This window comes from Panthera pardus, unplaced genomic scaffold, assembly GCF_024362965.1.
Source record: "Panthera pardus isolate Hobbes unplaced genomic scaffold, ASM2436296v1 HiC_scaffold_3, whole genome shotgun sequence".
Taxonomy (NCBI): domain Eukaryota; kingdom Metazoa; phylum Chordata; class Mammalia; order Carnivora; family Felidae; genus Panthera; species Panthera pardus.
The window spans coordinates 897,928-921,036 of NW_026526876.1; the positions used below are offsets into that span (position 1 = coordinate 897,928).

At 44.4% G+C, this 23,109-nt stretch overlaps 1 protein-coding gene across 2 annotated transcripts in view; it reads left to right on the top strand.

The window, feature by feature from the left end:
* The first annotated feature begins 15,993 nt into the window (after window positions 1-15,993).
* Window positions 15,994-23,109, top strand: part of NT5M (5',3'-nucleotidase, mitochondrial) — a 32,511-nt gene continuing 25,395 nt past the window's right edge. Inside the window, exons 1-2 of one of the 2 annotated variants that reach the window (XM_019413259.2) lie at window positions 15,994-16,459; window positions 19,672-19,772. In XM_019413259.2, coding sequence (XP_019268804.2) covers window positions 16,190-16,459; window positions 19,672-19,772 — 371 coding nt within the window. In that variant the 5' untranslated portion in view covers window positions 15,994-16,189. The remainder of the gene's footprint in view (window positions 16,460-19,671; window positions 19,773-23,109) is intronic. The other variant, XM_019413257.2, reaches the window with a different exon arrangement.

Genomic DNA, 23,109 nt, shown 5'->3' on the forward strand with positions numbered 1-23,109 from the left:
ATATGCTGAATGAATTGATTTCCCCATTTGAAATTGATCTGTCCTACTTCCAGTCGACTCCCAAAGCACTTTGTTCCTCTCATATAGCCACTTCCACTCTGTCGCAGAAAATTGTCTCCAAAGTCCATACCATACCCATTGCTCTTAACTGGCCTGGAGTCCCTTAAATTGAAGCATCTTTCTTACTCATTTCTGTATCTTCTAAGGGCTTACCACGGGATCTGGTCCATAGTGGGGACTGAGCAAATTAGTGTACATTTTGAATTTCATCCAACATATTGGATTTACATTTAGCATTTACAATGTGCTCTGCTAGGTGTGTAAAAACAGTCACACTCCTTCTTCCCTGAAGATAATGAACAGATAAAGACCCCGAAAAAAGCAGTTGTGCTCTGAAGGAATGGAACAAAGTTCTGTAGGATCATGCAACAGAGGAAACTGACCTCGCCTGGGAACAATTGGAAAGACTTTCTTGAAGAAATGACATAAGCTGAGCTCTGAAGAAAGAGTAGGAGTTAGTAAGGTAAGGGGGAAGGAATTTTCCTGACAGAACAGCCGTGGTGGGAGGGAGTTTGCTATATGAGATTGAGGAATTGAAAGTAGATCAGGATGGTTGGAGAGCAGTGGTATGAGATGGGGCTGTGAGGTAGGCAGGGACCACATCAAGTCAGCTGTGTTAAAGATACTAGACTTTTCCTTGAGAAGATGGGGAAACTGCTGAGAGTTTTATGTAAGTGAGTAGCATCATTGGGTTTGCACTTAGAAAATGTTGTCATGGATGACTTTAAAGAGACATTTAAGAAGATATTATAGTAGTCAACAAGAAATATAATAATAATAATTGTATATTGAAAAAGTAGATTGAAATAGATTGGTGAATTTGGGATATGCTTAGATGAATGACTTTAACACTTGTACTCTAAGATGGAAATGCCCCTGAATGTTCTATGGCAGCACTTGACCCTGGATCTTTGATCTTTGGCAACACATAAGACAGATATTTTGACTTAGGGGACACACTTCTACGGATATACATGGATTTGAATGAAAGCTGAAAAACATTGTGGAGTAGAGCACTATAGTAATTCAAAACAGCCACAGCTGCTAATCCTACTTTAAAATTTGTTGCCTATTTGGATTGTGCCAGCCGCTCCCCAAATGTGGTTCTCCAACCAGTAGCATCAGCATTATCTGGGAACTTCTTAGAAATGCAAATTCTTGAACCCACACTCTAGATTCACTGCATCAGGAACTCTGAGGGTGGGCGGTTACCTGTAATCTGAGATAAACAGGTAATTCTGATGCACACTAAATTGGCAGAGAGGAGCCAGGATACAAATTACACTCATTTCAAAACAGCTAAGACCCATTCTACCTTTCTGTCTTCCTCTCCAGAAGGAACTGACTGAAAGAGATTGGGGTTATAAGGATAACCTTGAGTATATTCTAATTTACATCTTTTTTAAGGCTAGTCATTTGTAAAATCCGTCAATTACTTGAGACACATTTTACAATAAAGAAAGACACACCAGTGGGTGGAGATGCTACACTTAATCATTTGTTCTTCCATTCTTTGAACACACATCTACTTTGTATCTAATATGTGTCAAGCCCTGTGTCTGTGAACAAGACAGAAGGTCCTTGCCTGCATGAAGTTCTGGCTTGGGGAGTAACACAGTAAGCAAGCAAACGCACAAAATAACTTCATATAGTTAATATAGGGTCTGAAGAAGTCACGTGGTGATTGGGTGCAGGAAGGTCAGGAAATGTTTCTGAGGTCTGAAGGATGAGAAGAGCCGTTAAAAAAGATCCAGGGGAGGGGCGCCTGGGTGGCTCAGTTGGTTGAGCTTCTGACTTTGGCTCAGGTGATGGTCTCTCAGTCTGTGAAATCGAGCCCCGGGTCGGGCTCTGTGCTGACAGCTGGGAGCCTGGAGCCTCCTTCGGATTCTGTGTCTCCCTCTCTGTCTGCCTCCAACCCACTTGCATTCTGTCTCTGTCTCTCTCAAAAATAAATAAACATTAAAAAAAAAAAAAAAAAGATCCAGGGGAATAAATTCCAGAGAAAGAGGAGCAAGCAAACACGATATACAAAGATCTTAAGGCCCAGACAAGCTTGGTGTGTTTCTGGGCGGAAAAAAAAATGCCAGTGTGGCTAAAATATGGTGAATGAGAAGGATCCCGGTGTCTCTCATGAGTACTACTTGTCTGTAACAATAATAACAATCGCTTAGGTTTGTCCAGCTTTTTCAATTTGTAAAGCATTTTCAGATCTGATTGTTTACAGTTTTACTGTTGAAAGTTTATTTAATTATTGAGAGGGGGAGGGGCACAGAGAGAGGGAGAGAGAGAATCCCACGTAGGCTTTGCACTGTCAGCGCAGAGCCTGACGTGGGGCTCGATCTCGCGAACCATGAGATCATGACCTCAGTCAAAATCAACAGTCAGATGCTTAACAAGCCACCCAGGCACCCCCAAACTTTTATTGTTTAAGTTCCCATGGTGTTTTCTCTTACTTGTAGCTACAGGCATCCTGATACAGCACTTTAATGGTCCTCCCAAAAAATCCTTGGAGGCAGATTTTATTGTGTGAGGCATAGGGGCTATTCACAAATATTCCATTTCTTTTCCTTCCACCCTCCTTTGAAGTTAAGCGTGACTGTGACTATGTGACTTCATTGGTCAATGAAACACAAGTAGAAGTGGCATGTGTCACTCTTGGGGTAGGGGTCTTAAGTGCCAGTGTGCGGTTCCTCCTCTGTCAGGGTGCCCACGGATGCAGGTGTTGAGATGGAACCTCCATCAGCATGGGTCCCTGACTAGGGTGGGTCAAGCATTCCTCAGACCACTTTGGACATGGAGTTCTGTAAAAATGACCTCAAAATCTAGAGGATTGGCATTTAGTGCTTCAGAAACACTTATTATCTCACAATTTCTGTGGATCAGGAATTCTGTCACAGTTTACGTGGGTACCTCTGCCTTAAGACTCTCATAAGACCGCAATCAAGGTATTGTCCAGGGCTGTGATCTCATCTGAAGGCTTGATGGGGAGACAGTTGGCTTCCAAGCTCATTTGCATGGTTATTAGAAGGATTCAGGTACTCACAGCTTTAGGACCTCAGTTGCTTGCTGATGGTTGGCTGGAGATCTCTCTCAGTTCTTTGCCATTTGGTCCTCTCCATAAGCCCACTCATAACATGGCAAGTGGATTCCGAGAGGGGTGGGACAAGATGCAATACTGAAGTCCTAGCCTTTTTTTGTAATCTAGGTGCAGCCCACACCCACGAGCAGGGATTTTTCACAAGTATGACTCCCAGGAGGCAGGGCTTCCTGGGAGCCATTTTGGAGGCTGCCTACCATAATGAGTGAGAAGTAAACTTTTGTTAAGCAACTGAGAATTTGGGGTTGATTACTGCTGCAGCTTAATGTAGACTATCCTCATTTGATACAACTTCTATTCTTTTAAAAAAAATTTAATGCTTATTTATTTTTGAGAGAGAGAGAGAGAGAGAGAGAGAGAGAGAGAACATGCGCATGAGCAGAGGACGGGCAGAGAGAGAGAGAGGGAGACGCAGAATCTGAAGCAGGCTCCAGGCTCTGAGGTGTCGGCACAGAGCCTGACATGGGCTCGAACACAGAGCTGGAACTTGTGAACCGGGAGATCATGACCTGAGCCAACTGAGCCACCCAGGCACCTCAATACAACTTTTGTTCTTCCTTGTTCCGAAGAGGAAACTGATGCTCAGAGAGATTTAGGTGCTTGGCCAAAGATACATAGTTGGTTACTGGCAGAACTAGGATTTAAATCTATATCTGACTCCAGAGTCTGAACGTCCTTTCACCGTATACATTGTGCAAGTGTGAAATGTGGGGATGGAAAAGGCCTTCAGTTTCAGTCAGCGGGACAGTAGCAGCCCTCCACATCACTGCCAGAGTATACAGCAATGTGGGGTGAGAGGGTGAGAAGAAAGAACCCAGACAAAAACATGCCCTACTTCCTTGCACTCTGCTCCAACGCACTTTATATTCCCAGATTCACCACCTTTCTTTGATCACTTTAGCAGGTCCAAGTTTCTACCCACAGCCACATGCAGAATTGGCTTGTTTGGTTGGTTGTTTAGAAGATGGACAGAATCAAGAACGATTTGTCTGAGACTATTTTGTCACCCCCTTCCTATTACTGATGAGTCGATGAAGGCCAGAGAGGAGCTGTAACTTGCCCGAGGTCACACAGCACACTAGTGGCAGATATAGGAATATGACCTCCGTTGCTAGAATCCCAGTCCAGGCTTCTTTTCATGCAGTATGTGGCAACTTTGTAGAAATGCTACCAAGCAGGCATCAGTGGCCTTTATATGTTAACAGCACAACCTCCTCCGAACAAGCTGTGCCTTGTACCGAGCTAGAAGGGTAGTCGAGGTAGAGCTTTCCTAGCTGTATTCTGGAAGATCTACTCTCCTTTCCTTCTGCTTCTACTTTTAAAGTTCCAAAAGGTATTTTTGATACCTCTAATTTAATTCCTCATGCCCACACCACAGCCTATTTCCACTTTAGGCTGCATCCCATTCTTTTTTTCAGTCCAGTTAGTGATGCTTGAAAGCCAAATTTATACTATGGTCTTTGAATAGCCAAAACAATCTTGAAAAAGAAAAACAAAACTGGAGGTATCACAATTCCAGACTTCAAGTTACATTTCAAAGTGGTAGCGATTAAGGCAGTATGGTTCTGGCATAAAAACAGACACAAATACCAATGGTATAGAATAGAAAATCAAGAAATGAACCCACAACTATATGGTCAATCAATCTTTGACAAAGGAAGAATGAATATACAGTGGAAAAAAGATAGTCTCTTCAACAAATGCTGTTGGGGAAATTGGACATTTACATGCCAAAGAATGAAACTGCACCACTTTCTTTCACCATACACAAAAATAGGTTAAAAATGGATTAAAGACCTAAATGTGAGACCTGACACCACAAAAATCATAGAAAAGAACATAGGCAGTGACTTCTTTCACATCAACCTCAGCCACTTCTTTTAAGATATGTCTCCTGAGGCAAGGGAAACAAAAGCAAAAAGAAACCATTGGAACCACATCAAAATAAAGAAGTCTCTGCACAGTGAAGGAAACAACAAAAATAAAACACAACCTACTGAATGGGAGAAGATATTTGCCAATGGCATATCTAATAAAGGGTTAGTATCCAAAATATACAAAGAACTTATACAACCCAACACTCAAAAAACGAATAATCCAATTAAAAAATGGACCGAAGACATGAACAGACATTTCTCCAAAGAAGACATCCAGATGACCAACAGACACATGAAAAGATGCTCATTATCACTCATTATCAGGGAAATACAAATCAAAACTCCAATGAGCTATCACCTCACCCCTGTCAGAATGTCAAAAAGAAACAAGTGTTGGCAAGAATGTGGAGAAAAAGGAACCCTCTTGCTTTGTTGGTGGGAATGCAAACTGGTGCAGCCATTGTGGGAAACAGTACGAGTGTTCCTCAAAAAATAAAAAAATAGAACTACCCTATGATCCAGTAATTGTACTACTGGGTACAACACCCTCCCCCCCCAATACAAAAACACTAATTCAAAGGGATACATGTGCCCCTATGCTTATGGCAGCATTATTTGCAATAGCCAACTATGGAAGCAGCCCAAGTATCCACCAATAGATGAATGGATAAAGAAGAAGTGGTATATATATAATGGAATATTACTCAGCCATAAAAATAATGAAATGTTGCCATTTACAACAGCTAGAACTAGAGAGTATAATGCTAAGCAAAGTAAGTCAGTCAGAGAAATACAAATGCCATGTCATCTCACTCCTATGTGGAATTTAAGAAACAAAACAAATGAGCAGAGGGGAAAAAAAGACAAACCAAGAAAGAGACTCTTAACTATAGAGAACAAACTGATGGTCATGGGGCAGTGGGGCGGTGGGAAGGAATGGGTGAAATAGGTGATGGGGATTAAAGAGTACATTTAGCATGATGAAAAAAATATATAATATGGTTTGATGGAATTTCCAGTGTTTGTAGATGTAAATGTGACAACTACAACAGAAAATGGGAGTGCAAATGGACCTTATAGTGGTAAGGTTTCTATATTCTACTCGAAGTGGTAAAATATTTATTACTAGTAGTATATGAAAAGTTAAGTATGTATTGTAACTACTAAAAAGTAAAACTCAATCGATACATTAAAAATACTAAAAATTTCAAATAATTCAAAAGAAGGCAGGAAATCAAAAACAGAGGAAACAAAGAGAAAACATAATGAAATAGTAGGCCTAAATCCAATATGCACAATTACATTAAATATAAATGGTTTAAACACACTAATAAGAGAATTGAGATTGTCAGAATGTATCAAAAAATAGATCCAAGTGTATGTTATCTATAAGAAACTCAGCTCAAATTAGTGCAAAGATAAAAAATAAAAGGATGGGAAGAGATGCTTTGAAAACAGTGAAAAGAAAGTTGGAGGTGGATGTATTAATATCAAACATAGTAAGATTATGTACAGACAGTTGTTCATAGTATTCTCCTATCCTTATAGTGTTTGCAGATTCTGTAGTGATAAATCCTACACGGAAAATTAACAGAGATAAAAATAATGCTGAAAAAGTCAATTCACCAAGAGGATAAAACAATCTTAAATATATATAAACCTAACAGAACCACAAAATGTATAAACCAAAAATTGACTTTAAAAACCCTGAAATTGGGGTGCCTAGATGGCTCAGTCAGTTAAGCACCAGATTTCAGCTCAGGTCGTGATCTCACAGTTGGTGGGTTCGAGCCCCGCGTCGGGCTCTGCGCCGACAGCTCAGAGCCCGGAGCCTGCTTCAGATTCTGTGTCTTCCTCCCTCTCTGTCCCTTCCCTGCTCTCTGTCTCTTTCTCTCTCAAAAATAAATAAACATTAAAACAAAACAAAACCCTGAAATGGACAAATCCATAATTATAATTGGAGGATTTAACATTGCCCTGTAAGTAATTGATAGAATAAGTAGACAAGAAATCAGCAATGAAATAGAAAAACCAAACAACACCATCAACTGACTGTATCTAATTGACATTTAATATAACCTTCGACCCGATAACAGCACAATACACATTCTTTTCAAGTGCATGTGGAACATTCACCAAGATATACCACGTAGTGGGTCATAAAACAGGCCTTAACAAATTTAAAAGAATTGGAATCATACAAGGCATGTTCTCTAAATAATGGAATTAAAGAAGAAATCAAAAAACAAAAAGATAACTGAAAATTTTCTAAATATTCGGATATTAAAGAACACACTTCTAAACAGTTTACGGGCTGAGGTAGAGGTCTCAAGGGAAATTAGAAAAAAATTAGAACTGAATGAAAATTAAAAGACAATGTATCAAAATCTGTGAGACGAAACTAAAGCAGTGCTTAGAGAAAATAGTATAGCATTACACATTATATTTTAAAAGAAGAAATTCTTAAACAACAATTTAAACTTCCACAAAAACTACAGACTAATATCCTTCATGAACATAAGCATATAAACCCCCAACAGAATATAAGCAAATTGAATTCAGCAATAGATTAAAAAAAAAAAAAAAAAAAAGGTCATACCATGACTAAGTAGGGTTTTTCTCAGGAATGTATGAGATGTTCATTGTTTGAAAATCATTGTAATCCATCCAACAACAGCCTGAAGAAGAGAAAACTGTATGATCCTATAAACTGCCTCATGCAGAAAAAGCATTTGCCAATATGCAACATCCATTCATGATTTTAAAAAACCTCTCAGAAAACTAGGCATAGAAAGGCACTCCTTAATTGGATTTAAAAACAGAGTGGGGGCGGGGTGGGATCTACAGAAAGCTCACAGCTAACATGATTCTTAATGGTGAAAAAGTGAATTCTTTCCCCCAGGATGAGAAAAAAGACAAAAATGTCTTCTAAAATCCTAAAACGAAACAGCTAATCAACACTCAAATGTCTTAGTGTTTAAAATCTTTGAGGCTTTGAGGCACCTGGATGGCTCAGTCGGTTAAGCATCCGACTTCAGCTCAGGTCATGATCTCACGGTTCCCGCGTTTGAGCTCTGCATCGGGCTCTGTGCTGACAGCTCAGAGCCTGGAGCCTGCTTTGGATTCTGTGTCTCCCTCTTTGTCTGTGCCCCTCCCTGGCTCGTGCTCGCTCGCTCGCTCTCTCTCAGAAATAAATAAACATTATTTGAGCCTTTCATTTTTACATAAGAACTGACTGGACTATAAATGTCATGGTATCTTCTATCTGCTTCAATATCTAAGGAAACTATGAAACATACATACTCGAGGCATAGTATATTTTTTTCCTTTCAGTTTTTTCTGTTTTTTTTTTTTTTAATATATTTGAGAGAGAGAGAGAGAGAGACAGAGCATGAGCAGGGGAGGGGCAGAGAGACGGAGACAGAATCTGAAGCAGGATCCAGGCTCTGAGCTGTCAGCACAGAGCCCGACGTGGGGCCCAAACCGTGAGATCATGACCTGAGCCGAAGTCAGATGCTCAACCGACTGAGCCACCCAGGCGCCCCTTTCTGTTCAGTTTTTGACATATAACTCACATGCCATAATCTTTCCCCCTTGTACAATTTACTTACAATTCAGCTGTTTTTCATATACCACGAAGTTGTGCAGCCATCACCACTACTTGATTCCAGAATATTCTCTTCACTCCAAAAAGAAGTCACTTTCCTATTAGCAGTCACTCCCCATTCCCTCTTACCTCTTCCCATCCCCTGGCAACCATTAATCTCCTCTCCATCTCTATGAATTTGCCTAATATGGAAATTGCAGATAAATGAAATTATGCAGTCTGTGACCTTTTATGTCTGGGGCTTCTTTTACTTAGCATAATGTCTTCAGGGCTCATCCATGTTGTAGCATGTCACAATTTCCTTCCTTTTCCAGGCTGAATACTATTCCATTGCATGGATAATACCACATTTTGTTTATCTGTTTATCAGTTGATAGGCAATTGGGTTATTACCACCTTTTGGTTATTATGAGTAATGCCGTTATGACTATTCATGTGCAAGTTTTGGTGTGGATATAGTCTTTCAATGTTCTTGGATTTATATCCAAGAGTGGAATTTCTGGGTCATATGGTAACTCTAAGTTTAACTTTTAGAGGCCACGGCCAAACTATTTTCTAAAGTTGTAGCACATTTTACAAGCCTATCAGTAATGCGTGAGATTTCTTGTTACTTTACGTTCTTGCTGCATTCAGAATTTTCAGTCTTTTCAATTTTAGCCACTAGTAAGTATATAGTGGTATCTCACTGTGGTTTGGATTAGCGTTTCCTTAATGAGCAATGATGTGGAGGGTCTTCTCTGTGCTTCTTGGCCGTATCTTCTTTGGAGAAATGTCTGTTCGTACCCGTTGCTCGTTTTATGTTGAGTTATTTGTCTTTTCACTGTGGAGTTGTAAGAGTTCTTTCCATACTCTGAGTAAAAGTCCTGTTCCAGATATACGATTTGCAAACATTTCCTGTCATTCTGTGGGCTATCTTTTTACTTTCTTGGTAGGCCCCTTTGGAGCATAAAAAGTTTTAAATTTTGGTGAAGTCTTTTCTTTTTTTTCTTGGGCAGAGCATATCTGAAAAACATCCTGACGTACCTTCCCCTTATGAGTTAGCTGGCTTCTTTCTCTTTACCCCTTTTGCTGTATAAGCTTAAGCCATGAGGTTTATGCAGCCCCAGAAAGGGAAGGGGAAATAGCAGCAGCTAGAATACAAAGGCCATTTGATTCAAAGTCAGCTTTTGGGTTAAGATTTCTAAATTCTAGGGGCACCTGGGTGGCTCAGTCGGTTGAGCATCTGACTTCGGCTCAGGTCATGATCTCACAGCTCATGAGTTCGAGCCCCGCGTCGGGCTCTGTGCTGACGGCTGGGAGCCTGGAGCCTGCTTCAGATTCTCTGTCTCCCCCCTCTCTCTGCCCCTAACCCACTCACATTCTGTCTCCGTCTCTCTCAAAAATGAATAAACATTAAAAAAAAAATTTCTGAATTCTAAAAATTCCCTCCGTATAGCAAAGGAAATGCATGGTGTTCTTTGCCGTGGGGAGCACTCTATCCAAAGGGAGCTTCTAGACACCTAGGAAGAAATGGGAAAGGCTTCTGGAACCAGGAGCTTGAGAGGAAAATTAGATAGGGAAGCAGTCAGATGCTGGCCCTGGCTTCTTCTCACTCTTGAGTCGAAAGTCTCAAAGGGCAGGTCAGTTAGAAACCACAGCGTTCCCAGAGCTTCCCTGGCATCAATAGGGAAGGGGGCAAGCCCTCTTAGAGAAGGATCGTGTTGGTGCCAGATCAGCACGGCTCCTCACTGGCAGGCCTGCAATATCTGAGGGAGGTGTCTAGCACCAAGTGGACCTGAGGTAGCGTCCTGCACAGGCTATGCTGTGGCTCACGTGTACCCAGGGCTGCAAGGAGACGGTCAGAACACAGAGGCTGCAGTTCAAGGACTCTGTGAAGAGGCAACAGGCCAGGACCACAGGCATCTCAGTGTAGACCAGCCCGGGGGGTGGAGGGGGGGGATTGGTACAAACAGCTATGCTGTAGAGACAGCAAGAACAGCACGCAGATCCAAGCTTCTGCCCGCCTCCCACCGTGGAGTTATGAAACCTTATTCTTGTGGCCATCGTGTTGCCTGGGAGGAATCACCAGCAAACACTAGCCTGGACAGTGGAAGAAGACACAGGTCCAAGCGGTGGGGTGGGAGGAGATCCTATCTATTTTATGCAAATACAATGCTTTTGGCAGGGGGGGTCCTTCACCAATAGGGCAAAATAATCCTTTTTATCATAAAAATCAACTTGGCACACTGTAGGCTATTTTTTTTTAATTTTTTTTTAAATTTTTTTTGAATGTTTATTTATTTTTGAGACAGAGAGAGACAGCATGAATGGGGGGAGGAAGGGTCAGAGAGAGAGGGAGACACAGAATCCGAAGCAGGCTCCAGGCTCTGAGCTGTCAGCACAGAGCCCGACGCGGGGCTCGAACTCACGGACCATGAGATCACGACCTGAGCCAAAGTTGGACGCTCAACCGACTGAGCCACCCAGGCGCCCCTAGGCTATTTTTAATTCACCAAGAACTCTTTGCGTGCCTTTCACGTGCCAAGCATAGGAAGGAACCTGGGGAAACATGTAGTGAATCACTGCTATGGCCCATGGGTGAATGAAAGAACATATGGAAAGCCTTTGGCTCAGTGCCTGGCACACAGTAAGCCCACAGTAAATGTGAGTTCTCTGTCCGCCCTAACCCGGTTAGCAGAACATCTAGATTAATGCAGAGGTCGGAGGGTCATATGATGAAAAGGATTGGTTTGAAGTCATATGGACTTGATTTACAGGCCCGCTGTGTGACCTGGGAAAAGTTACTCTACCTCCCTGAGGCTATTTCTACCCTGTGAAATGAAGATACCTACCTGTGGGGTCATTGTGAAGATACAACATGATAAACTGCTTGCACGCTGTGTGTAGGTCACCATGACAGATAAAGAAAACAACATGTGAGGTAATACAACCGATACGCATTGAGAGCTTACTATGTGTATGACTCAGTTCTAAAAGCTTTAAGTGCAAAAAGTCATGTCATTCCACAAGAACCCTAGGAGGCAGGTGCTATTATTATTCCTGTTTTGCAAATGAGGAAATTTAATGAGTGGTGTTTAAAGACATGTCAAAGTGTCATAGCTGGTAAGTGCCAGAGTCAGGATTAAAATGGAGGCGGTCGAACTCCAGAACTTGCGTCCCCAGTCACTGCACTACAGTGCAAAGATCAGGTACCAGGTTCCGATCAAAGCCACTAATGCATGGAGACCATTTCACAGAGCTTGGCCCCTGAGAGACACTCGGTGAAAGATCGATGTCATTGTGTACATGGTGGCGCTTGGAATCCGACCGATTTGAATCCCAATTCTAACACTTACTAGTGACTTAGTGTATTAGTGACCTATTGATGTGTAAAATTACCCCGAAACTCGGAGGCTTGAAATCACATTTACCATCTCACAGTTTCTGAGTTACAAATCTGAGACCAGCTGAGGTGGGTGGTTCTGAGCCAAGGTCTCTTGTGAGATTGTAGTCAAGGTATCAGTTGAAGATACATCATCCGAAAGCTTGACTGGGGTGGAAGGGTCTGTTTCTAAGGTGGCTCACTCACATGACTACTTAACGTCAGGTGGTCTCAGTTCCTCTCTGGGTATTGGCAGAAGGCCTGAGTTCCTTAACATGGGGACCTCTCCATGGGGCTGCTTGAGTGTCCATAGACATGGCAGGGAGAGTAATGAGAGAGAGAGAGAAAGAGAGAGAAGCCACAATGCCTTTTAATGACCTATTCTTCTACCATGTTATAGGTCAGAAGTGAATAAGTAAATCCAGCCGTATCCCAGGGCACAGGAATTCAGCTCCATCTTTTGAAGGGACATGTATCAAAATCATTTATTTAAAATGACCACATCAAGGGGCAAGTTATTAATCTCTCAGTGCTTCAGTATTTTTATCCTTTAAAATGGGTTAATATTAGTTTTCTTCATAGCAACTTTGTGGGTTAAGTGAGACAATTCACAGAAAGAGCCTAGATGGTGCCTGACACATAGGGGGCATCCGTATCTGTTAGCTCTGATTGCCATTTATTATTAGCTATGCTGAACATGGCTATGTCTCTTGTCACTTAGTCTCAGTTTGTTCACCTATCAAATGGGATTAGTGATATCTACTCTGTTCAAGGCACATAAAAACTGTTTGCTGAATGCATGCACAAGTGAATTTATTGAATACATACTATGTGTCAGGCCCTGATCTAGGCACTAGGGACATAAAACTAAACAAACCAGACAAGGTTTTACCCTTATGCAACATACATTCCAAAAGGGGAAGACAAAAAATAAAAACCGACAAGTAAACAATAAAGCAAATCATTAAAAAAAAATTTTTAATGTTTATTTATTTTTGAGAGAGACAGAATGCAAGTGGGTTAGGGGCAGAGAGAGAGGGAGACACAGAATCTGAAGCAGGCTCCAGGCTCTGAGCTGTCAGCACAGAGCCCGACACGGGGCTCAAACTCATGAGCTGTGAGATCATGACATGAGTTGAAGTTGGACGCTCAACCGACTGGGCCACCCAGGTGCCCCAAAGCAAATCATTTTATTAAAAAAAGTTTAATGTTTTTATTTATTTTTGAGAGAGAAGTGGGGGAGGGGCATAAAAAGAGAGACACAAAATCCAAAGCAGACTCCAGGCACTGAGCTGTCAGCACAGAGCCCGATGTGGGGCTCGAACCCATGAACCGTGAGATCATGACCTGAGCCGAAGTTGGATACTTAACTGACTGAGCCACCCAGGTGCCCCATAAAGCAAATTATTTTAGAAAAAGGAAGCAAAACATGGTGTTGTATGAGAAATAAAATACTGAGATAACCCACCAGAATGGCTAAAAAGACTGACAACATCAAATGTTGGTGAGTATGTGGAACAAACAGAACTCGCATACATTGCTTATGGGTGCGTAAAATGGCTCAATCAGTTCGCAAAATATCTGGAAGTTTCTTATAAAACTAAACACACACCTTTCCTGGGACTCAATGATCCCGCTTTAGGTATTTACTCAAGAGAGAAGAAAATCCACACCAAGACTTGTATGAGTTCATAGATGCTTTACTCATAATAGCCCCAAACTAGAAATAGTTCAATGCCCATCAATGGGAAAATGGACAAAATGACATATATTCCTACAATTAAATAGAATTCAGCAATAAATTTTCTGATACAAGGTGAACAACACAAATGATTCAAAAACATGCTAAGTGAAAGAAGTCACAAAACAAATATATAACATATGATTCCATTTATAGTTCTAGAACAGGCAAAACTCATCTATGGTGAAAAAAAAATGAGAACAGTGGGAGATAGGTTTGATGGAGGAGGAGCAGGAAGGAACTTTCTGGGAAGATGGAAATGTTCTAGAGCCGCATTGTTTGACATGCAGGCCACCAGCCATGTGGATCATTATTGTTTTTATTTTTAATTTTTTAATGTTTATTTATTTTGAGAGAGAGAGAGAGAGAGAGAGAGACAGAGAGTATCCCAAGCAGGCTCAACGCCATTAGCATAGAGCCCGACATGAGGCTCGAACCCACGAACTGTAAGATCATGACCTGAGCCAAAATCAAGAGTTGGACGCTTAACCAACTGAGCCACCCAGGCGCCTCCATGTGGATTATTTAAATTAAATTGTTCAAAGTTAAATAAAATGGAAACTTTGGCTCCACAGATGCAATAGGCACATTTTGATTACTCAACAACCACACATGGCCAGTGGCTACTGTATCCGGATAGCATTGTTCCATATCTTCCTAGGGATGAAGTCCTAGGGATGAGTTGTCAAATCTCATGGAATGATAAAGTTAAGATTTGTGCATTTCATTTGTAAAATTTACGTTTAAATATATTGAACTCCCTTAAAGCTACCTAGGCTGATGTGTTTAGGGGTGGGGTATGCTGCTGTCTGCAGCTTACTCTGAAATGCATCCAAGAATAAGATGGGCTGATGGATGGGGAGGCGCACTGACGTATGGTAAAGCAAATACAGCAAACTGCTAACTGTGGAATCCGGGTGGTGGGCGTATGTATCTTCATGAGACAAGTCTCTCAACTCCTCTGGGTGAAAACTTTTATAATAAAATTAGGAAGCAACACATGGTGACATAATTAAAGAATGAATATCCAAGTGGAGAAACGCAGTGGGGAGTCTTAGTGAGGGGGTCAGGGAGTAACCAGACAAGGTTACTGGCAGGATCACATTCATTGACTCACTCACTCATTCAGGATGCAGGGACGAATCAGACCTGGTCTCTTCCCTTGAATCCGGGAGATGTCAGGAGAGTAACCACTTGTGCCAAGGTGCTGAGGACCTACTATGTGCCCCGGTTGGAGCGTGGGTCAGTGGGACAGCACAGCCCAAATACTTTCTTAACCGCTCCACACTGCTTCCTTTTGGCTCTACCTCTCTGGCCTCAGAGTGGACTACCTTACCCTTCCTTCACCATAATTTCGGAAAGATCCAAAAATGTCCGTTCCATCAGGGTGGGGACTTTGTTCACTGCTTGATATCCACCACCAAGCACATAGGAGATGTTCAGCAAGTATGGTGCCAAGGAAATATAAGAATGAAGCTTGTGGTCTCAGTGGCCTCTCTACCCCCTAAAGCCTCTTTCCCTGCTTCAGGACTTTGACCTTGCTGCTTTCTCTCTCTGGACCGCTCGGTCTTTCTGGTTTTTGCATCCCCTATTCTCATCATTTATGTCTCTGCTCCAGCATCACCTCCTGCAAGAGGCCTTCCCTGACCACCCTGCCTTTCTCCCCACCTCTCCATCATCGGGTGCTTTTTGCATCATCGTCTGCTTTTTGGTTTGTTTTTGGTTTTTTTAGCAAAAAAAAAAAAAAACAAACACCTATACCAGGGTACAAAATAATATATACTTACAGATTTATTTGAAAATCATCAGTTTTATGAAGGCTTTGTAATGTTTGCAAGGTGTTTGTTTGTCCTACTTATATCAGCCTCTCCCCAGATATTCGCTGTAAAGCAGGGAGGCTCTCCGGGGGCACATCATCCTGTTTTGGTTCCTTCATACTGTTGTCACTCTCTGAAAAATTTTTTGCCCGTTTTGTACGTTTGTTTGCTTTTCATCTGTCTCCCTTCTAAGAGGTAAATTCCAGGATGGATGACAGGGACCTGGTCAGTTTTGTCCACAGCCCCATACAGTGAATGCTCAGTGACACAGCCTCGCTCCATCAGCGCGCACTGCTCCTGCAGTCACGCTGCGGCTGTGGGAGGAGGCAGTCCAGGCCCGGGGTCCCGGGAGAAGATGCGAGTGGAGAGCAGGGGACTGTGGCCTGTCCCCAAAGCCCCGCCCCCTGAGCTCCGCCTCCGCCGGGGCGCGTGCCGCAGCCTCGCTCTGGGGCCAGAGCCTGCGCGCTGCGCCCCGCGCGCCCAGCGCCCCGCGCCCTGCGCCCCGCGCTGCCCGCGCGCCCGAGCCGGCAGGGGTTTCTTTCCCCCGTCGCGGTCATGTCTCCGGGTCCGGCCCGGCGGGGTGGCGCGGCCCAGGCCCCGGCGCCCGCGGCGAGCGACCGCCAGGGACCATGATCCGGCTAGGCTGCTGGTGTGCGCGGCGGCCCCGCGGCGCGGCGTTCCCCGCCGGGCGGCGCTGGGGGTCGGGCGGGCCGGCGGGCCGGGCGGGCGGCCGCTCCCTGCGGGTGCTGGTGGACATGGACGGCGTGCTGGCCGACTTCGAGGGCGGCTTCCTCAGGAAGTTCCGCGCGCGCTTCCCCGACCAGCCCTACATCGCGCTGGAGGACCGGCGCGGCTTCTGGTTGTCGGAGCAGTACGGCCGCCTGCAGCCCGGCCTGAGCGTGAGCACCCCCTCGCCCCCCGCCCCGGCCCCGCTCGGCGCCGCCGCGGGGCCGCCGTTCCCGCTCCGGGGCCCCGAGCCCAGCCCGGCGGGACTGAGGCCCTCCTTCCCGTCCTGGGCCGGGACCCCGCGTGACCTTGGGTGGGTCATCGCCCCGAGCCTCGGGGTAGTCTTCGTGTGAAAGGGGGGCCTGGGGAGGACCGAGGGCGCAGCCCTGCGCGCAGGAGCTGGTGGCTGTCCTCTCAAAAGTCAGGAGAATAGGAAGCGTAATATACTGTCTTCAGCACACTTTTTAAGTTTTGGTGCATTTGGCCACGAGTCTTTTAATTTTTTAAATGAAATAAATGTTACAGGTAAAGTCCTCTTTGACCCCTGCCACGGTCACGTGCCCACTTCTTCATCCTCGCGAATTTGATGAGTGTCTTTACCATTCTTTTTTTGCCCTTTTCCATGAATGCATTAGTTCCCAGTGGTATTTGAGGTCCAGAGAAGTGGAGTGCTGCACATCACACAATGCGTCAGTGGTCAAGATGGGGTGGGATCAACTCCTTGGTTTATCCCCTTGCTCTGGCGGCCCTGCTGAACCTGAGCCCACCACATCCCCCTGACTCCTGATGTGCTCTGCTCTCTGAGTCCGCGATGGATGGAGGGGAAATATCCAGGCACGTTTATAGACAGATGGCTTGGTTTGTGAGCTTAAACTGTTTGGTGAAAGGAACAGGATTTTGCCTTGCCCGCTTAAAGAGGCTGGATGTTTTCTGGCATCCCTTGATTGGCCACCTAGGGTCCCCTAGGTCACCAGAAGTTTGATGATGATGATGATGGTATTAGAGCCTATTTTGTATCCGTAGGTTGACTGCATTATCTCCCATGTGAGATAGACATTATATCTCCATCATGCAGGTGAGGAAAGTTGTCCTAAGTCATATAGCCAGTAAGGGGCTCAGCTAGGATTGGAACCCAAGTCCGTCTGCCTCCCAAGCACATTTAGCTTTCGCCACCCCAAAGTCCTCTTCTCTGTCCTGCTCTAACAAGTAACTTTTCTTTCGACTTAGAAAAGGTTACTTGACAATAATTGGTTTGTTGAGAGGCAGGGTGAAAAGAAAATCAAGCACCATGTCTCTCTTAACACCATGCACTTCAGAAGGTGACTTTCCCAGAGTTCTGTGTGCTCACTCCTCCCAGCTCTAATGGCTGACTACCAACTTCGAAGTGGAGAGAATACCCTAGTAATTTTTTTGCGGCCTCAGTAACATACCCCCCTGCTCTGTGTGTGTGTTCATTTATAGACGGTGCACGGTATTGACAGTCTGGGCACCTTGTTTCCTTCCAGAAGTGTATTAGGGCAATAAAATAAAGCCCGTCCCCGATCCTGGAAAGGACAGTGGCTTTTGCAGTCCTTTGTACAAGTGTGCAGGCCCCAGGACTAAGGAGATGAATTACCATTTTCTAAGGACGAGGCAAAGGAACAGAGCTCCTGAGACACTAAGGAAGGGGTGTTCTGGGAGTGACGTGCTGAGTTCTGCTTCTGGGAACAATGCAGGAAATGGGATTTTAATAAATGAACACGTGCCCTTTATCCCCAGCACAGCTCACAGCAGGACATCCCCGGGTCTCACCTGGGCTGAGCTGGCCCAGCATCTACAGTTAAAGACAACCAATCAGTCAACCCAGCTTAATTATGTAGGCACATCTGCTTTACAAAACACTGCTCTATCTGTATCCCCGTTGGTCTCCACGGTGCTCTGAGGGGTCACTGGGGCTGAGGTGGAAGGCAGTGCTCATTTTAACTGACTTGGAATGCCGCGTGGTCAGAACAGTTGAGAAACTGAGCCCAGAGACAGGAAGTGCCTTGACCAGGGTTTCAGAGCCCAGTTAGTGATGGAAGGAGGGAGAGGTGGCTGGGATGCCGATTACTGAGGTGAGGTGGTTAGCCCGGGGTCACACACTAAGGGGCCAGGACGTCTTACCCCTCTGTCGAGTGCGCTTTCCACCAGCCTATGCTGCCTCTGTGTGAGTCAGAAGCCGAAAGTCATGTTCTGACAGTATCACCCATAAGTGGCCTTGAAAAAATAATCCTCTGTAAACGTCAGTTTCCTTATCAGTAAGCCAAGGATAGCAATTCTTGCCCCTTGTGGGATGTGAGGCTCAAACAAGAGAGAACAGACATTAGCAAGAGTTACTCGTTTGCTTAATCCCACACAGTTTGCAAGAATATGGCCCGTGTGATCTCAGGGTTCTCCCCGCCTGTATGACACGGTGGTTCTGGAGTGTGTGGCCTCTGGCCTGGCAGAGACCCTTGCTGCACCACACACATGGGGTTCAGGTTCCTGCTCCTCAGAGGACTGGGTCTGTCTCCCTTCCCCTTGTCCCGGGCCTGGAGAACTGTGGCATTCTGCAGACTTGGTTTTGGCCCCGTAACACGAGGTAGAAACTTGTAGCCTGGGACTTGGGAGGTGGTGTTCAGCTCTCAGCAATGCCACCGTCCCACTGGGTGACATTTCAGAAAAACCCTGAGCCTTGATTTTCTCATATGACAGATGCAGGTCTGGATTTTTGGCTTTCAAACTTTAGAAGCAGCAGAATACATTTTACACAAAGTACTTACTGACATATCAGTGCACAAAGCAGACAAAAGGGCTGTCGTAGTTGATATGAGTGAGGAGCCTGGAGTTCTGCTCAACTGGCCTTCCACCTGCTCTCCACCAGCCCCCCCCCCCCCCTTAACCTACACCGCACAGAGGTGCGCTGAAAAATCTCTAAGTTCCTCCAGCTCTTGAATTCAAGGACTCTAGTGCCATGGCATGACCTGGTCCACCCTCAGAGCCTCTACAATGCCTCTGGCCGTTCGAATCAAGCAAGTGCATATGATTCATGACCTACCTTGGGTCCCAGGTGGCCCTAGCCGTGCCTCTAGCAGAGCAGGCTTCAGAATTCATGGCCCCTGACACCTTAGCTGGTCTCTGCTGGATCCTTGCTGAAGTCGGAGCCCCTGGAGAGGGGCTGGAACACACATACTCCATGTGACCCGCCCTCCCCCTGGGATGTGTCCTTGTGTGTGTGTGTGTGTGTGTGTGTGTGTGTGTTGGGGGGTAAGGGGAGCGTGGAAGGCTCACACTCATTGTCAGCAGCTCTTCCCAGCTGTGCTGTCCTTGTGGTGAGGCGAGGTGCTGAGTACCCTGTAAGTCGCATGTTTCTCTCTCGTCTTCTTAGGAGAAGGCCATTAGCATATGGGAATCGGAAAATTTCTTTCTTGACCTGGAGCCTCTACCGGGGGCTGTGGAAGCTGTGAAGCAGATGGCCAACCTAGAAAAGTAAGTTTGTCTTCCCGCCTGAGTATTTGCGCCTTCCCCCTGCCGGCGCCTCCCCTTCTCCCCTGCTGCCCCCACCCTCTGCCGCCCTGCCTTCTCTCTCCCTCGTCCCTGCACAGGCCTCCATGCTTGTTTCTTCAGCCCTGGACATGGTAACACCCTGAGTGACACACACTCGGCCTGTAGGCTAGTAAGGTGTTTTGATCCAGTAACAGGAGAAAATATTGAGTCTAACGGGACCTGGGTGACTGGGTGCTGGATGAGCCCGTATTCAGCAAATATCTGAGAACCGACTCTGTTAGATGCTCCTGGACACCAGTGATACAGAGACGAACAACACATCGTCCCGCCGTCTTGGAGCTCACAGCCCTGCCGGAGAGTAGGTGCTGACGTTAAAGAATCTCACAAGCAGAGATAATCACGGACTGTGATCAGTGCTGAAAAGGAACAGAGTAAGGGGTACGAAGGGGCCTAACGGGAGACCTGATGAGAAGGGTGGTGAGGAAGCAGTATTGTGTGAGGTATTTCTGTTTGCTTCTGGTGGAGCAGTTGCTTCTGTGAGCTGAAGCTCCCGCTCCATAACCACCCACTAAATTCCATCAGCAGTTACAGATGGTGGCCTTCCCTGAGGACTTAAAACAGAAAACACAAAAGCCATCCTGAGATGTAGTTCGCGTGCCGTACAGCCATTTAAAGTGTCTAATTCAACGGGTGTGTTCGCAGAGTTGTGCACTCATGACCATGGTCAACTTCAGAACACTTTCATCACCCCCGAAAGAAACCCTAAACCCATCAGCAGTCACCACCCCTTCTTCTCCTTCCCTTGCAACCCTAGGCAGCCACCGTCTACTCTAAGTCTCTGTAGATTTGCCCGTGCGAGACATTTCATGTGCATTTCATGTACATACACTGTGTGGTCTTTTGTGATTGGCTTCTTTTATGCCGTCTTGTGTTTTCAGGGTTCATCTGCTTCCTAGCACAAATCAGTACTTCGTGGCTGGGTAATATTCCACGGTACGGATATGCCACGTTTTGTTCATCTGTCCATCAGTTAGTAGACACTTGGGTTGTTTCTGCTTTTTAGGTATTAAGAATAATACTGCCATGGACACTCAGGTACAAGTTTTGGGTTTTTTTGTGGTCATATGTTTTCATTTTTCTTAGGTGTGTATATACCTAGGCGCAGAATTGCTGGGTCTTGCGGTAAATCCATGTGTAACATTTTGGGGACTGCCAAACTTTTCCAAAGTGACAGTACCATTTGACGTTCCCGTTAGCAATGTATGAGGATTCCATCACACCCTTGCTAACACTTGTGGGCTTTTTTTTTTTTTTTTTTTTTTTTTTTTTTTAAAGGAGGCTTCGCACATAGCATGGAGCCCAGTGCAGGGCTTGAACTCATGCTCTGAGATCAAGACCTGAGCTGAGATGCAAAGTTGAATACTTATAACCAACTGAGCCACTCAGGCTCCCCGTGTGGTCTTTTTTATTGCAGCCGTCCTAGTGGGTGTGAAGAGATATCTCATCGTCCTTTTGATTTGCCATTTCTCTGAGGGCTTATGCTTTGAGCATCTTCTGGTGTGCTTTTTAACCATATGTTTATCCTTTTTGGAGAAATGTTTATTCAGATCCTTTCCTACTTTTTTTCAATTGGGTTATTGATCTTTTTTATTGCTAATTTTTGAGAGTTCTTTATTTTAGATAACAAGTCCCTTATTGGATATATGATTTGCAAATATATTCTCTCATCCCATGTGGATTGTTGCTTTACTTTCTTGGTGGTGTCCTTTGAAACCCAAAGTTCTTATTTGGATATAGTTCACTTTACCTGTTTTTCTCTTTTGCCCCTGTGTTTTTGCTGTCGTATCTAAGTATCATATGCCTCAGCCAAGGTCACAAAGACTTGCTCCTGCGTTTTCTTCTAAGAACTTTATAGTTTTAGCTCTTACATGTAGGTCTTTGATCCATTTTGAGTTAATTTTTGCATAAAGTGTAAGGAAGGGGTCCCACCTCAATCTTTTGTCAGTGAAAATCCAGTTCTCAGAACCATTTGTTGAAAAGACTCTTTTTTCCTTCTATTGAATGGTCTTGGCTTCCTTGACAAACATCAACTGACCATAAGTGTTTAAGATTTATTTCTAGACTTGTATAAACTTTTATTGGTCACAGTTTTGCTTGAATTTACCAGCCTGCCTGACCAATCAAACATAAGGTATGATTTGGTCTTTACTGTGCCATATAAATGCCTCCCCAAATCATCAGTGTTCAAAGTTCCACAATTAGAACTTTGAGTTACAGTTTTTCAGACTCATTTTGTTGGCAGTTTAGTTTTAGACTTGAGTCAGGTCCTGCAGAGTACTGTGTTTCATTCTGGTTTATGATTTGAACTTGATTTATGGTGGAATACTGTTGTATGACTTCTTCCACCTACAGGAAGAGCCTAGAGGGACAAAGCGTATGTGTATCTGCACTGAAGCTGTTCAAAATTCTATTTGGGTTTGGATCAGCGTTTCCTGGACCGCATTCAGCCAACTGTATTCTGGGGTGCTAGATAGCGTAGTGGTTAAGGTTATATCCTAACTGGAGTTGGGCTGCCCAGGCTCAAATCCGGGCTTTTCCCGAATCTAACTCTGAGATGTTGGGCAAGTTATTAAACTTTCTGGGTCTCAGTTTCTTCAAGTGTAGAAGGAAGGTTATGAGAAAGTCCTCAGTATATATAGCTCCTGGCACATTGTAAGTGCTCAGTAGATGTTAGCTGCTGTGGTTACTATCCTGCAAGATTTAATAGGTATGCAACAAAAAAGTATTCTTTAACCAAAACAGTATGGGGGGCATTGGATTAAGATCAGACTTCTAAGGGCTTCCAGATTGCTAGTGTGTGCATCATGACCCTTCACTGGGGTAGCAGAGGATATAGCATTCTTCATATGTATTCTAGCCTAGAACACTTTTCCCCCCACAGCTTCCCTGGTAACGCTTTTGTGAAAATGCAAGTCTAGACCATACCACAGGTCTTGTACTTCCATTTGGCTCCTAACAGGGTAGATTCCTAAGGTCAGTCAGTGCCCAAAGTTTGGACAGAGAGAGAGAGGGATCTAGTCAGTAACTAAGTAGATAGCTTTGTATCTAGTACCGAAGTAGACAGAGGCCAAGGTTTAAAATGTTACTTAAGGAATATTTGTCAGGCATCTGCTACATGCTAGGCTTCCTAGAAGATGCTGCAGATACAGAAGTAGGTAAGAGATCTTGCCTTCAAAGAGTTCACTAGTAAACAGATGACTAGAACATAGTTCTAGAAGTGGCGTGGTAGATGTATGAATACAGAAGGCAGGGGCTAACA